Source organism: Pituophis catenifer, unplaced genomic scaffold, assembly GCF_029215685.1.
Source record: "Pituophis catenifer annectens isolate HBS135680 unplaced genomic scaffold, rPitCat1.0.hap2 SCAF_3, whole genome shotgun sequence".
NCBI classification, from domain to species: domain Eukaryota; kingdom Metazoa; phylum Chordata; class Lepidosauria; order Squamata; family Colubridae; genus Pituophis; species Pituophis catenifer.
Genome location: NW_027256883.1, coordinates 167,190,893 through 167,205,834, shown reverse-complemented (window position 1 = coordinate 167,205,834; position 14,942 = coordinate 167,190,893). Strand labels below are relative to the sequence as shown.

General features: G+C 38.2%; 1 protein-coding gene across 1 annotated transcript in view; it reads right to left on the bottom strand.

Moving 5' to 3' along the window:
* The window catches only part of DEF6 (DEF6 guanine nucleotide exchange factor), a 52,744-nt gene that overhangs the window by 8,784 nt on the left and 29,018 nt on the right, over positions 1–14,942 (bottom strand). The window contains exons 4-7 of the mRNA XM_070939721.1: positions 10,255–10,482; positions 7,340–7,486; positions 2,855–2,963; positions 1,870–2,168 (exon numbers count right to left, since the gene is read on the bottom strand). Of these exons, the coding sequence (XP_070795822.1) occupies positions 1,870–2,168; positions 2,855–2,963; positions 7,340–7,486; positions 10,255–10,482 (783 nt within the window). The remainder of the gene's footprint in view (positions 1–1,869; positions 2,169–2,854; positions 2,964–7,339; positions 7,487–10,254; positions 10,483–14,942) is intronic.

Below are 14,942 nucleotides of genomic sequence, written 5' to 3'. Positions count from 1 at the left end.
CAATTCCTGTAACCATTCTTCATATGTTTAGCCTCCAGTCCCCTAATCATCTTTGTTGCTCTTCTCTGCACTCTTTCAGTAATACATCCTTGAAAATGACTAAGCAGCAAATCAGGTACTAATACAATACACAATCTTCAATTTTTAGTGCCCAGTAAGAGACTCCACTAAATATAGTCACAAAATTCTGATATAGCTGCAGCCTCTTTAAAGCCACAAGGTAAACCCATACATTGCACTTTGCAGTAACTGAATTTGGACTTCTTGTGGCAGAGATTTGCCCAAGAGAATCTGCAATAGTAAGACCAGTCAAAACTGATGGAAGATGCTCTTATTCATTGAGGTTCCTTGGGCCTCTAGTGTTAAAGCTAAATCTATACGCCTATTTGTGCAAATGATATAGCGTTACCCAAAACAGGTAAATCACTCAATCCTAGATCATAGAACCTTAATTAATCTTTAGATTTATAGCACACCTTCCCTCAAGAAGATCAACAGAGTTTATATTGCATTATTTCCTCCATTTCTTGTTTCCCAAACCAGCAATCCTATGTGGTAGGTTGAAGAAGAGCAAGTGACTTCTTAGTCCCACATTTAGAACACTAGACTAGGCCAGGGGTCAGCAACCTGTGGCTCCGGAGCCGCATGCGGCTCTTTGGGCCCTCTGCTGTGGCTCCCTGTCAGGTGATCTCACCACTGGCTGACCCCGCCCCTCACCCTTCCCTCCCAGTCACTCTTTGCCTGGCTTGAGAAGGTAAGGGCGACCGTGGAGGATGGGAGAAGCAGCCAGGGCAGAGACAGAGAGATACAGAGAGAGGGGGAGACAGAGAGACATAGAGAGATACAGGGAGAGGGAAGAGAGAGATATGTCAAAAGGATTTTGTGGTTCCCGGTGTTTTTTAACAATCGGTTCTCTGCCCTAATGACTGGCTGGGTAGGCATGGCTGGGGGAGGTCATGTGACTGGTGGAAGTGAGTGACATCGAGTTGGCCACGCCCACTCAGGTTTTGTGGCTCCTGTGTTTTCTTTTCTGTGGGAAACGTGTCCAAATGGCTCTTTGAGTATTTAAGGTTGCAGACCCTTGCTATGCTAGCATTTAAGGCTTTTGCATTACGCTTTTTGGCAGACAGAGGTCACTGTTATCCTACGTTGGATAAATTGACTGTTCAGAATGTTCTACTGTACAAATTTAACATTCTTTTCTGCTACTGTTCATTTCATACAGAGTCAGAGTACTACCTGATGCACGGCAATTCCTTTTAGAGCTTTGTCTGCATTAAAAATGTCAAGACAACAGGAAGTAGTTCAGGGCAGGTCCATATTTATAGTGAACCTATCCATGAAGGCAAGCAATTTACCAGTTCACAGTGTTATTAAGAAGCATGTTACAACCTGTACGGTAATAAGCCATAAATATTTAGTCTGCTTCCTTAGGCCTACATAAGAAACTGGCTGAGACTGTATATTCCCCTTTACCACATTCTGTGTGATCATACAACATGTTTGCCCATTACTTTCTCCCCCCCCCCACTCTCTTTTACTCTCCATCTGTTTGTCTGCCCTTAGCTATTTAGGGATATCATAAGAAGGCCATGTTTACAGTTATTAGGCAATTAAATTATAATGTTCAACTTTAGTTAAGTAAGGCCAGCTTCCATTATTGTTTGCATTTCAAATAGATGCATTCTAACTCAACCAGAAAATTTATTCTAAATGTCCCCAAGAACATGTTTTACATGAGAAGAAGCTGTGGAGCTGAACAAGCCATTCAAAAATGGCATAAGATTCTAATCATTTCTGTTTCATTGATTGATATAATATCTTTAACAGGCTATGTATCTCCCAAGGGTCTGCTTTGAGTGTGCATACTTGTTCTGCTTCCTGGAGCTGAATTTCCAACATCTTCTGCATCTCCTCATGTTGCTGCTGGCGCTGTTGCTCTTCTTCCTGGAGTAAAAGTTCTGCTTGCTTTTGAGCCTCTTTGAGCAGCTCCAATTCCTGCAGCTTGCGCTCCTTTTCTTCCTGAAGCTGCTTCAGGCGTTGCATTTCCTCTTCCTTGGCAGCCTTCTTTCGTTCTCGCTGCTCCCGCTGCTCCCTCCTCTTCTGCTTTAAGTCCTTGTGCAGAGACTTCTTACCTTCTGCTTGGAGACGGATTGCCATCTGGATGGCTGCCAAAGGAACAGAACCATCAGCAGGGCTCCAAACTTTTGCTCTCTTAATCATAGACCTTAAGGAACACCTTTTGCCTCAGGATATAAAATCAGTCAATCACAAGTTTTAGATCAATATGCTGCAATTTGCCAAAACAGTGTCCACTTTTGCCAGAGCTGCAAAAGTGGCCACTGTGAATAGACAAGTTTACACAACTCAGTGTAGTTTGAGAAATATTTCTTTTCTTTTAATTTGTATTAATTTTTATTGTAATAGAATTTTAACAGAATTACTATATTTTTTTAAAATGACTTTGCAATTCTACTGCGGAACAGTCTTCTCAAGGAAACTTTATTTCAAATTGAGGCAAAAAAAGCTACTTCATACTTGTTTAATTTGGGGTCTCCACAAGGATCTCTATAAAGATCTCCAAAAGAACACTGTTAAAAAAACCTGCGTTCAAATCCGAAGCTAGTTCCGACATTGACGCTAAATCTAAAGCACAGATGCTTTTTAACCTTTGGTAAAAATACTAGCAATCCGATTAAATTCAGTCATGCTCTACAAGAAGATGGCCAGTCCATAAACAAGTCTGCCTAAAAAAATGACAGACTTATTATTAAGCAGTTCAACTTCTTCATCTCAGATCATCTTAAGGGAGAACCAGGATGCAGCAATGCAAAGCACCATGAGAATAACTCACCCAATGTCCACTCCTGTCTTTGCTTGGTATCTGAGGCACTCATTTCATAGGTCCGTGAAGATGTTTTCACACAGAACATACAACGTTTCCCATCTTTATCAGGCAAAATCTTTGAATCAGGAAAGAAGTGAAATTTGAGCTATAATCTCAAGTGCAACAGTGGAGACTTCGTTATTAATAAGCATAAAATATGTTACTCCCAACTAGTTGAAGATGGTTCCCTTTCCTATGTCGTCTCCCAAGTTAAGAACAAACACATTCCAATTACAATGTGGTTGTGTGGCAGACAGGCCACACAAATAGCCTTTTTTAGCTCATTGGGATAACTTTAAGCATATTAACATCACTATGTTAATCTCCTAATGACTGAAGTGATACTCTTGTTTATCACAGGAGTAGAATAATTGGGAAAACCTTAGAAAATGATGTTTCTCAATTCAAATTCCTCTTTGAATCCTTTTTTTTTCTAATGGAAAATTTGCCCCTCATTTCTCCACTTTTATATAAACGGGCCTGAGTCCATATTCAATTCCTAGTTCTTGTCAATCTCTTAATTTTAGCCAGAATATGTAAATGACATGACAAAAATAATATACTGCTCAAAAAAATAAAGGGAACACAAGCAGAAGACATCCGAGATCTGAATGAATGAAATAGCCTTATTAAATACTTTATTCTTTACATACAGTAGTTTATACACTGCTCAAACAACTAAAGGGAACACAAAACTACTGTATGTAACGAACAAAGTATTTAATAAGGCTATTTCATTCATTCAGATCTCGGATGTCTTCTGCTTGTGTTCCCTTTATTTTTTTGAGCAGTGTAATATGCTGATAAGCAAATACTTCCTTCAGAACTGAGAGTTTCTCAGAAATGCAAATTGTATTTGGAGTGGGGATAGCTAAATTGGTTTATTACAGTAAGGAAGGTGACCTAGGCAGAAATGTTCAAGAACATTACCTAGGAAAATAGGAACTGAAACATTTTTTAACAAGAGCAAAGATGTAACATTTAGAAGTCACTCAAAGAGAAGCATCCCTAATTTGCTTGAGTGTTTGAACGGGGAGAAAGTGCAACACAATCAGGCTTCCATGATTATTTTATTATAACTAATTCAATAAAAGTAGTTTAGCCTTCATGTGAAGTCATTTTCTGGTCTGGTGTACCTGATGAGGCTGACAGTTATAGCAAAACAATTGAGATCCTTGTGGTACCTCAAGATGAATAAATTTATAATGGCATCTGTTATTCAGTCTAATGACCTGAATTCCAATCTACAAATTGTATTACAAGCTTCCTATAACTTTTAGTTACTTTTTGAAATTATTTTGAGATATTCTGCCATCTTTGAATAGAACTGTGCATTTTAAAGTGCTCTTTTCCTTTATTTTTAAAATAAAATATATCTTTTTCTTCCCATATGAAACAATTTTTCTTCCCATATTGAACAATTTCTAGCGAAGCATGTTTTCATGTTTTAGTTACTTCTTATAGTTATAAATTATACAAAATGCAATAACTAGGCTGGTGACCATGTTAACAGGGCAAGATTGATCTCATAATTTTTACATTGTCCAGTGACAGAAGCTAAAAGCTCACAACTATCAAAAATATACTGTCAATTATTCTCTGAGCACAATATGGACAGTGTAATTATTAATATTTGCCAACAGTTCAGAAATGTTAACGCTCAACTAACTGGATATTTGAGTTTCCAGAATATAAAATCTACCTTCTTGGGAATTCTATTTAGACTTCTGATTCTAGATTTAAGAAATTTGTAAATAAATGTTTTTATAGACAGAATTTTAAAAGGCAATGAATGTGGTGATTGTTTGATTTGTTTGATTAGAATTATCTATGCCTTGAATATCTTCAGCTTGTTTACTATTTTGGATATGTAAGGATCACTAGGGATATTAATATTCCTTCCAGTCAAGGTGCCTCCACAGAAATAATTCTGTGTTCCATAATTGTAATGGGCTGAAGGAATAACCCCAAGGAGGAGGAAGAACAGCAACCAAAACAACAGTCAGATAAAATAAATGAGAGTCTGAAGCAGAAATGTAATTTGAAAAAGTCTCCTGAGGGAGGGAGGGGGGAGTCACATTCAGACTTGCAAAATTCTGTGATCTTTTTATTTTCTTTATATATTTATTTCCTGCCTATTATTACTATAAATAACTCAAATCAGTTAATACATACAATACTTCTCTTATTTTCTCCACAACAAAAACCTTGTGAGGTGGGTTGGGCAAGAGACAGTGACTGGCCCTCCTGCCTTTATGCCTAAAGTGGGACTAGAACTCTCAGTCTCCTGGCTTCTAGCCTGAGCCTTAACCACAAGACCAAACTGGTTCTTATTATAACTACCTGATATTAAAAGTAGCATTTGCATTCATAACTTGGTTTCTTAGTCTGGTCTACCTTGAAGGGCTGACAATAAATTTGGAATCAGAAGTGCCCCACTTGCCAGTTGTGCATGTTATCTTACTACTTCTCTTTACTTTAAGAGGATTGTTGGAAATCTGTCTCTTGGTTTTGTGAATACTAGAGCAGAATTCATTCAAATTCCCACTCCAGCTGCATTAAATTTCTGCAGTCACCTTCCCTCCAGTGAGGTAGTGGAATTAATTTGAAGGATGTTTTATTTGGTTCTTGCCTCTTTTGCCTTATTTATTGGAGGCGTCTTTGTGTTGGTAAGCCAGGAACTTTAGTAGTTGCTTTTCTGTCTATATCCTAGCTAAAACTGTTGGGGTACGGTCTGTGGAATGAAAGGATAAAAATGATCTATCTGAAATTTCCATGTTCATTGTGGACCAAATAAAGTCTATGATGGCTTGTTTCTCTTCTGGGTCCTGGACTATTGCAGCAGGATTTGATTTATTCATATTATTCCAGTTCTGTTGTGCCTCAACCCATGTTTCTTATTGGGTTCATCTTCAGTACAAAAAATGCATTGATTTTCTCCTTTGGAGAAAACAAACTGCCTCTTTTCTGCTGCTTTTTTTTTGGGGGGGGGGCAATGGTGGGACAAATTGATGAGAGGCTGAATCAATATTCACAGTGGATAATACACAATTATTTTTCAATTGGTAGGAGGCTCTGTGGATTTTACTCCATTAGCTGTTGCCTATTATAGGAGGTGGCGCTCATCTCCATTCAAGGGCTATTGAGCCAGGGCTGTCCAAAGACATTTCCATGGTCATATGGTCAGCATGACATCACTGAGTGCTACCTTCCCACCTAAGTGGGTACCTATTTATATACTCGCATTTGCCTGCTTTTGAATTGCTAGGTTAGCAGGAGCTAGGATGAGAGCTTACCCCATCATGCAACGCTCTGGTCTCAAACCTGGGCTATTGGCTTTCCAGCTGACAAATCCAGCATCTTAACCTCTGAGCCATTGTATGGCCAACTGGTATACATTTACATGTAAATGTATACCAGTTGGTATCTGTAAATGTTGATGTAATTGATAATCTAGATCACCTTAAAAAGTTTTGAAGAGCTAAATCAAAGTGGAGGAACAAAATACCAACAAGCTGCATGAGATTTTAGGCTTCGGTCATTACTGATATTTTTACTGATAGGAAAAGAGAATCACTGCTTATTTTTTACTTTCAGTAAAAGCAATTGCTGTTTAGAGTAGAGTGGAAGAAAGTTGTTGTGGGGAGAAAGTTTGTGCTGTTTAGGGAACAACATGTTTTCTTTTTTTTTTTTAACTCTTGAAAATATAAATCTTGTACTTGTTAGAAATGTAGAACTAATGGAAATTTACATTTTGGCTTTTACACATTGTACTATCTTCAAGATCGGAGAATCCTGGAGAACATCACATTCAAACCTGCCTTAAAGCTGGAAGAGAAAGCACCACTCCTCACATACATGTGAGGGACCAATTGTTTACTGGCATCAGACTAACATACATTACTAATCTCTTTTTTTTTTTTTAAACAAAACTTTATAAAAAATAAAAAGTAAAATGTTATACCATGTATATACAAAATACATATATTAATACAGATGAGAATACACAAAAAAAGTGACTTTGGTCTTACGTCCATTGTCTTATTAACGGTGCATATTTGTTAATTATTATTATCGTACAGAATTTTACATTTACTCTCATTTTTACGAGTTATCCAATTATACCACCTATTCCACGCTATATAACCTTTTGAGTCTACCTTATCCTTCATTTCAAATGTTAGTTTGTCCATTTCCGCACAATTATAGATCTTTTGGATTATCAATTGGTCTGTTGGCAGTTGATCAGTTTTCCAATATTGGGCGAGCGCCAATCTCGCTGCAGTGACTACAGTATATGTAATATTAAGTACTTTATTTCTTTCCTATAGTTTTCTTTAATCATCCTTGATTAAAGATTACTAATCTCTTAATAAAACAATATATTATACTTGTGATCATTACAAGTATAAAAGGCCAACATGCTCTTTTGCAATAAAAATGTCCAATTACCTCCACACATGAATTTCTGTCCAAACAAATGCTCCCTTTCTTTTCTTTACGTTCTTCACTCACATAATATGAGAGATCACCGGGCTTCAGGGTAAACCATCGCTCACACCAGTTCCTTCTTAGGTGGCCTTTCTTCCACAGATAGCCCTATAGTGGGAATGAAGAGGAAAAGCACATATTATAATCAAAGATTTATACAAAAGCTCTTTACAAAAGATCATTTAACAACAAATTATGTCACAAAAAGAGACCAAATCACATCCAGGGCACATCCACAGTGTGGGCTGGCTGTGAACTATGCAATTTAACACATTATCAAGCAACTATGTGGATACTATGCATCGCATGGCAATGCAAGGCTTCTTAAGTAGTGCTTGTCCTATTCCAGTGATGGCGAACCTTTTAGACACAGACACACAGGCACAAACTTTGCGCGTGCGCATGTCCAAACTAAAAGGTGTGTGCACGTGCATGAACGCACACATGTGCGGACATGCATGGGCATGTACGAATGAGTGCATGCATGGACATGCGCATATGCGCAGCAGAGACCCGAACACCAGCTGGCCAGCGGGAGGTGGGGCATCTCAACACTGGCAGTGCGGCAAGAGGTAAGATCTCTTTCTTTTGTGAACTTCTGTTTTGTCGTTTGCAGGGAAACAGAAGCTCACGAAATAAACACCACAGAGATCTGACCTGGGGCGACTGTGCGCGTGCCAGTAGAGAGGACTCTGCGTGTCACCTCTGGCACGCGTGACAAGTTCACCATCACGGCCCAAAATCCTTCAGTGGCAAATTGGATTGCAAAGAATTGAGCTGGTTCCACGTTTGGATATTCTTCTTTGTTAACCATTCTTCATGATTAGAAAATCAACTGGCTGAAACCCACCCACTCACCTAGATTAATTTCTTTATGTTCTGAGTTATAGATAGAGGGCTGTTCAGAAGAGAGATCCACTATTTGTAGCCCAAATTGTTTCAGTCTGTTCCACCACTATATTTTTCTGTATATGTAAGAACAGCCTTTTTAACTACTTAAGATATTTCAACATACTGTATGTTGCAATAGAACAATACCTAGACAATCAATACCTTATAGTAGTTCTCAAGTGATAAATGAAAGAGGGGGAAAATAAAATATCAACACTTTGCATGGAGATTTTGTGCTGAAAATCTTTGTTGCTTCTGTATGTGCCATATACTGATTCTCCTCCACCCTGGTTTGCTCCTGCTCATATGATTTGTGACTATCAGGAATGCTGACTCGCTTTCCTTCCTCTTTGTGCAGAGATGCTGGCGGCAAGGTGGAGGATTGATGATCTCAATCATTCCCAAATTAAAACCCTCAAATCAAAACTCAAAATCCACATCCTTTCAAGGTATCTTAAACCACTGGGGATGGTCTTAGGGTTCAGTTACATGCACCAGATAAGCCTTTTTAAAAATAGGAGCAGGAACAAATCCAAAGCTGTGAACAAACTTTATTTCCTGACTGTGAGCCAAACAGGAACAGATAAGGGTGGTGCATCATGCTATTTAACTACTGGCACAATGAGGGAAGTGTGTATGGCTAATTGAACAATCAGAGTGCTTTCCGGTGCAATAACGGTCACAAAAGGAGAGTGAGGTGCTCTCTTGCAAGCCAGCTCCACCACCAGCTCCAGCCTTCTCTTCCTTGTGATTTTTTTTCTGCTGATGAGATGTAAGAGGCTGCACATAATCAAAGCAGATTCACTGGTCCCTAACCAACTAGGTGTTTCACTTTTCTTTTACAGGTAATCCTCAACGTATGATTGAGCCCAATCATACGTTGATTTTGGGCCCAATTGAGCCCAAAATTTCTGTTGCTAAGGGAAACCTTTATTAAATGAGCTTTGCCCTCATTTTACAACTTTTCTTGCCACATTTGTTAAGTGAATCACTGCAGATGTTAAGTTAGTAACACAGTTGTTAAGTGAATAGAATAGAATAGAATAGAATAGAATAGAATAGAATAGAATAGAATAGAATAGAATAGAATAGAATAGAATAGAATAGAATAGAATAGAATAGAATAGAATAGAATAGAATAGAATAGAATAACAGAGTTGAAGGGACCTTGGAAGTCTTCTAGTCCAACCCCCTGCCCAGGCAAGAAACCCTACACCACTTCAGACAAATGGTTATCCAACATCTTCTTAAAAATTTCCAGTGTTGGAGCATTCACAACTTCTGGAGGCAAGTTGTTCCACTGATTAATTGTTCTAGCTGTCAGGAAATTTCTCCTTAGTTCTAAATTGCTTCTCTGCTTGATTAGTTTCCGCCATTAAAATCTGGATTCCCTTTGCTTGTCAGAAGGTCACAAAAGTTGATCACATGGCCCCTGGACACTGCAACAGTCATAAATATAAGTCAGATGCCGAGAATCTGAATTATGATCATGAGACTGTGGTGATGCTGCAACGGTCGTGAAAAAGTCATAAGTTACTTCTTTCAGTGCCATTGTAACCTCAAACAGTCACTAAATGAATTGTAAGCCAAGGACTACCCGTACTTGCCCATATTTTTCTTTTCTCATTACTGTCATAAATTAGATAAAATTTTCCATCCAATTAATCCAATTGATAGTTATTCAATGGATAACCGGAATGCCCAGCAAATGTTGGGGAACAAGACAGCAAGGATTTTCCTAAAGAGAAAAGAGCTACCACCAAATCATAATTTTTCATAATCCGAGCCAGATGCTTAACAGAAGCACATGGACAGAAGACAGCTTTCTGTCTTATTTTAAATCTCATAATGTAGGAAATAAAGTAGTCATCACTGATTCAGTGCCTTCAGTGGCCTTATTCTTAACTTGGTAGTACCATAGTTTATTTTTTATATACTCATTAAAGCCATTTTTCAATTCTTCTAATTAAGAGATAATTCTTTACCTGTTTGAGCACATCCCCAATGATCTCCTGGTAAACCTCTTCAATGGCCATGCTAATGGCCTCACGCTCAATTCCCCGCAGTAATCGGCCAGAGTTTACCAAATCAAGAAATTGCCAAACTGTCAAACCATTCTGTTGCTGGGTCTCTTGGGAAAAATAGTCATCTAATTCCCCACTATTAAGCTCAATGCTCATAGCTGTACATATCTTCTTCAAGAGGTATTCCACCTGAAAAAAATGAGTGATATCAAGGTAAAACAACAGCCAAACATTCCACCTTTGGAACAATATAGTCCTTTTACATTCATGTAGACTTTCTCTTTCACAAGTGACATGGTGATGGGACATGGGCAGGCTAAAATGGTATTGTCAGTGGTTAAGGTATTGAACTGGCAAGAGGGAAATCAGGTTCAAAATCACTCTCAGATACTTCACTGGGGGTCAAGTGTCAAGCCCAAAGTAACAGTATTATCAGCACATCACCAAGAAAGGAGGATTTACAAAGAGTCTTTTTAATGGCATGAAATCAAGAAAATGGGTTAAGTTACAGAAGGATGGAAAGTAGATATGTATACCAACCTGCATTTATTAGTGGGTATAGAGAGCATTGATAAGCTTGGTCAACTTTAGAATAGTCTGCATGGAATGGGAAATAGAAACAGTGATATGTAGAAGTGCCTTAAAGTTCAGGGTTTTGGGTTTTGTTTTTTTGCTTTTTGTTTTTTTGCCACCTGGTATTAATCCTACCCACTGACTTAGAAATGTCACACTGGAAGCTACTGCTAACAGCTAAAAAGCTAGAAAAATCCAAATCCTGCTCTTGTGGTCTTAAGAGTTTACTCAAGCACTAAGGAAGTCATGTGATTATTTCTCTTTTCCTTCTTTGAAGTGGCAGGTGCAGCCTACAACAGCAGACTACACAGATTGCACAAAGCTCCCTTTACTTTTGCCTGGGCTTCTTTTCCAGGCCAGTCTATGATTGGGAGAAAGATTCCATATACAGCATACAAAGCCACCATAGAGCTACATTCTTTACAATTTGCTCCCTTTCCAGATACTACTACTTGGGTTTTAACTTCTTGCCTTATCCAGTAGGTTAGTATTGTCAATCTCAACAACTTTAAGTTTGTGTGGACTTCAACTCCCAGAATTTCCTACCTAGCGTGCTGGTTTTAGAATTCTGGGAGTTGAATCTACGCATCTTAAAGTTGTTGAGGTTGAGAAACACTAACAGAACAATTTCCCAAATGTATACAGTATAAAAAATGAATCACAGCACTGAAAGAAACCATAGAGACCCTTTGCTCAATGCAGGATCCACCACAGCATCTTTGACAGATGACCAGGCTGTGTTTAAAGATCTCTAGTGAAGCACAACTTGCCACTTCATGAGGCAGACTGTTCCACTGGCTAGCAATTCATACAGTCAGGAAGTACTTTCTAATGTCTAACAACTTTTAATTTTAAGCATTGGTTCTGGAGCCAACCTCCAGGCAACAAAATATAAATCCATTTCTTCTTTTGTGTGATAATATTTAAGATATTTGAAGAATGCTTTAGTTTTAGTTTTCCTTTTTGTAGGTTACATATTCCTGGTTCCTTTAACTATTCTTCATAGTGTTTGCTTTCCAGACTGTTTACCATCGTGATAGACTTCCTCTAAATATGTCACTGCCCTTTCTGAACTGTGTACCCACAACTGAACTGGCAGTTTCTTTCCTTTCCTCTACTCTTAACGAAAGACTTTGGCCTCTCCAATCTTGACATGCTAAGCTAGTTGCTTCACAGCTTTTTGTAGATCAGAAAAAATAGAAATAGAAAATAGAGAGGAGTAAAAAGTGCAAGGAAAAAAGAAAGTAAAAATAAAAAGGTTACAGGACATAGCCTATCCATAGAAACAGACATACTGACATTGTTGATATTTTCTGATTCCTTGTTTCAAAATTCTGCTTCAGTTTTTTATTGTCATAACCATCTTGCAGGTCTATATAGCTTTCCTCAGTCTAAAATCTTTAGTCCCCACCTGTACCAGTTTTTGAAATCATGAAATTATCTATGTTGAAAAAACCAAAACAGGATCTATACCTCACAAGAAGCTGTTTATAATTAATTACAAAATTGTATTGTAACAGTTTCAGTATTTCCATTTTATGTGGACCCTTAGTCTCGTTAACACTTTCTAAGATCAAAAACTTTTAGCTTTTTGCTAAATTTTTAGATACTTTAAAATTCTTAAAATTAAATTTTTATTTCATTCAGGGTTAGACTCACCCAGCATTTTAAACTTGTCATTCTGAAATTTTCTAATAGCTTAGAAGTAGTTTATGAACAATTTTTGAAAATGATTAGAAAGTGAGATTTGCAAATTCAGTCAGTACCCTTTAAAAGATTCTGCCATAGTTGCAGACAGATGGCTAATCCTTTCGACTGCCAGCATTCAAATCCATTGAAAACTATCCTGCAGTTTCTTTGCAGGGAGCAGCTATCTGGAACAGATGTGGGTAATCTCCTGTCCTCTCCTTACCCAGAGAGGGTGCAAGGACCTGGTCTACTCACCAGTTCCTTGGTTCTTTCATCATATTCAAATTCAACATACCTTCCTCACAATTCTGGTAACTGCACATTTTTATAATGCGAACAATTATAATTATATGTCTGACATAGTCAGGGGTGGGACTCAGACGGTTCAGACCGGTTCAGGTGTACCAGTAGCTCCGACGATCAGGTTGGCCTGCCCACCCTACCTTGTGCGTTTTACTTACATTTATCTTCTTCCGCTGATTTGCGCTGCAAAGCGGATTGCTGCGCCTCAGCTGTGTTAGTCCCCAGAAGTAACACGGAAGCTTAGTTTTGTCAAAACTGCACACACACACGCAGCGATCACCGAACTGGTTGTTAAAAGCGATCACCGAACTGGTTGTTAAACTGGCAGGATCCCACCACTGGACACAGTAAGCACGAACTTATCTGATGTGTGTGATTGCACAGCCTACTTCACCCTGGAAAACTGCTAAACCATAACATAATATGAAGACCTGTCCTATATCAACTAAGCTGGTTTTATTAGCTCTTCTAAATTTTTCAGGGGTTATATTTCATGTTTATTTCAAACAGCCATCCCTGTCTTTTAGTACTATGTATCCAAAAGATTACTTTCAATATAAACTTAAACACTCAAAAGTCTCCATTACATGTCGTCGTCATCAAACCATTCTGTCAAACAGACTTTGTGTTAGCAAATCAAATGGTTAAGCAAATTCTAAGAACCCAACAGGGCTTACCCTATTGGGTTCTTAGAATCCAAGAAGAAACCAGCATGGTTGCACAAAGATCTCTCTGGTAAACTGGAAGACAAAAAGGACAATATAACTAAGGAACACATAACTAAGGCAGAATATCAGCAAATTGCCTGAATCTGCAAAGGCTCAGAATGAACAAAGACTTGCAACAAAAGTCAAAAAAGTTTATTTCAACATATAAATTAATAAGAAATAAAATCATGGAAACAGTCGGTCCACTAAAGAGAGAAGATGGCAAGGAAGTAACAGGCAGTAAAGAGAAAGCAGAGCTGCTTAACTCATTCTTTGCACCAATCTTCATGCAAAAAGAAACTATAGTTCAATCTCCCAAAAACATAACCATAAAACAGACTAGAAATAAAGATTAAAATAAATAAGAAAATGGTAAGAGAACACCTGTCTGATCTTGACGAATATAAATCACTGGGACCTGACAGATTACATCCCAGAGTTCTGAAGGAGCTGGCAGATGTTATCTCAGAACTATTTTATCATATCTTTCAAAAATCCTGAAGCACTGAGGAATTACCTGAGGGTTGGAAAAGAGCTGGTGTGGTTGCCATCTTGAAAAAAAGAAACAAACCAACCAACCCAGGAAACTACAGACCAATCAGCCTAACATCAATACTTGGAAAGATACTGGCAAAGATAATCGAAACACAGATTTGCAAACATCTAAAAACAATATATATATATATATATATATATATATATATAACTAAAAGCCAGCACAGGTTTGTCATTCTTTGACAAAGTGCATAAATTAGTAGACTAGCAAAATGCTCTGGACACAGTATGTTTAGATTTCAGCAAGGCATTCGACAAAGTAGACCACAACCTACTTCTTGGTAAACTAGAAAAATGTGGGATAGACAACATCACCACCAGATGAATTTGTAACTGGCTGACAACGGGGCCTATCCAACAAAATGAAATTTAATGTGGAGAAAAAGCAAGATTTTACACAGGCAGGAAAAACAAAATGTAGAAGTAAAGATCAGGTAAAACCTGGCTCAAAAATAGTAACTAGTAAATAGTAAGTCTAGAGAAAAGAAGGACTAGGGAGGGACATGATAGCAGTATTCCAGTATTTGAGGGGCTGCCACAAAGAGGAGGGGGTCAACTTATTTTCCAAAGCACCAGGGGGCTGGACAAGAAAAAATGGATGGAAACTAATCAAGGAGAGAAGCAACCTGGAATTAAGGAAAAACTTCCTAACAGTGAGAACAATTAACCAGTGGAACAGCTTGCCTTCAGAAGTTGTAGGTGCTTCATCACTGGAGGTATTTAAGAAGAGACTGGGCAACCACTTGTCTGAAAGTTATAGGGACTCCTGCTTGGGCAGGGGGTTGGACTAGAAGACCTCCAAGGTCCCTTCCAGCTCTAGTC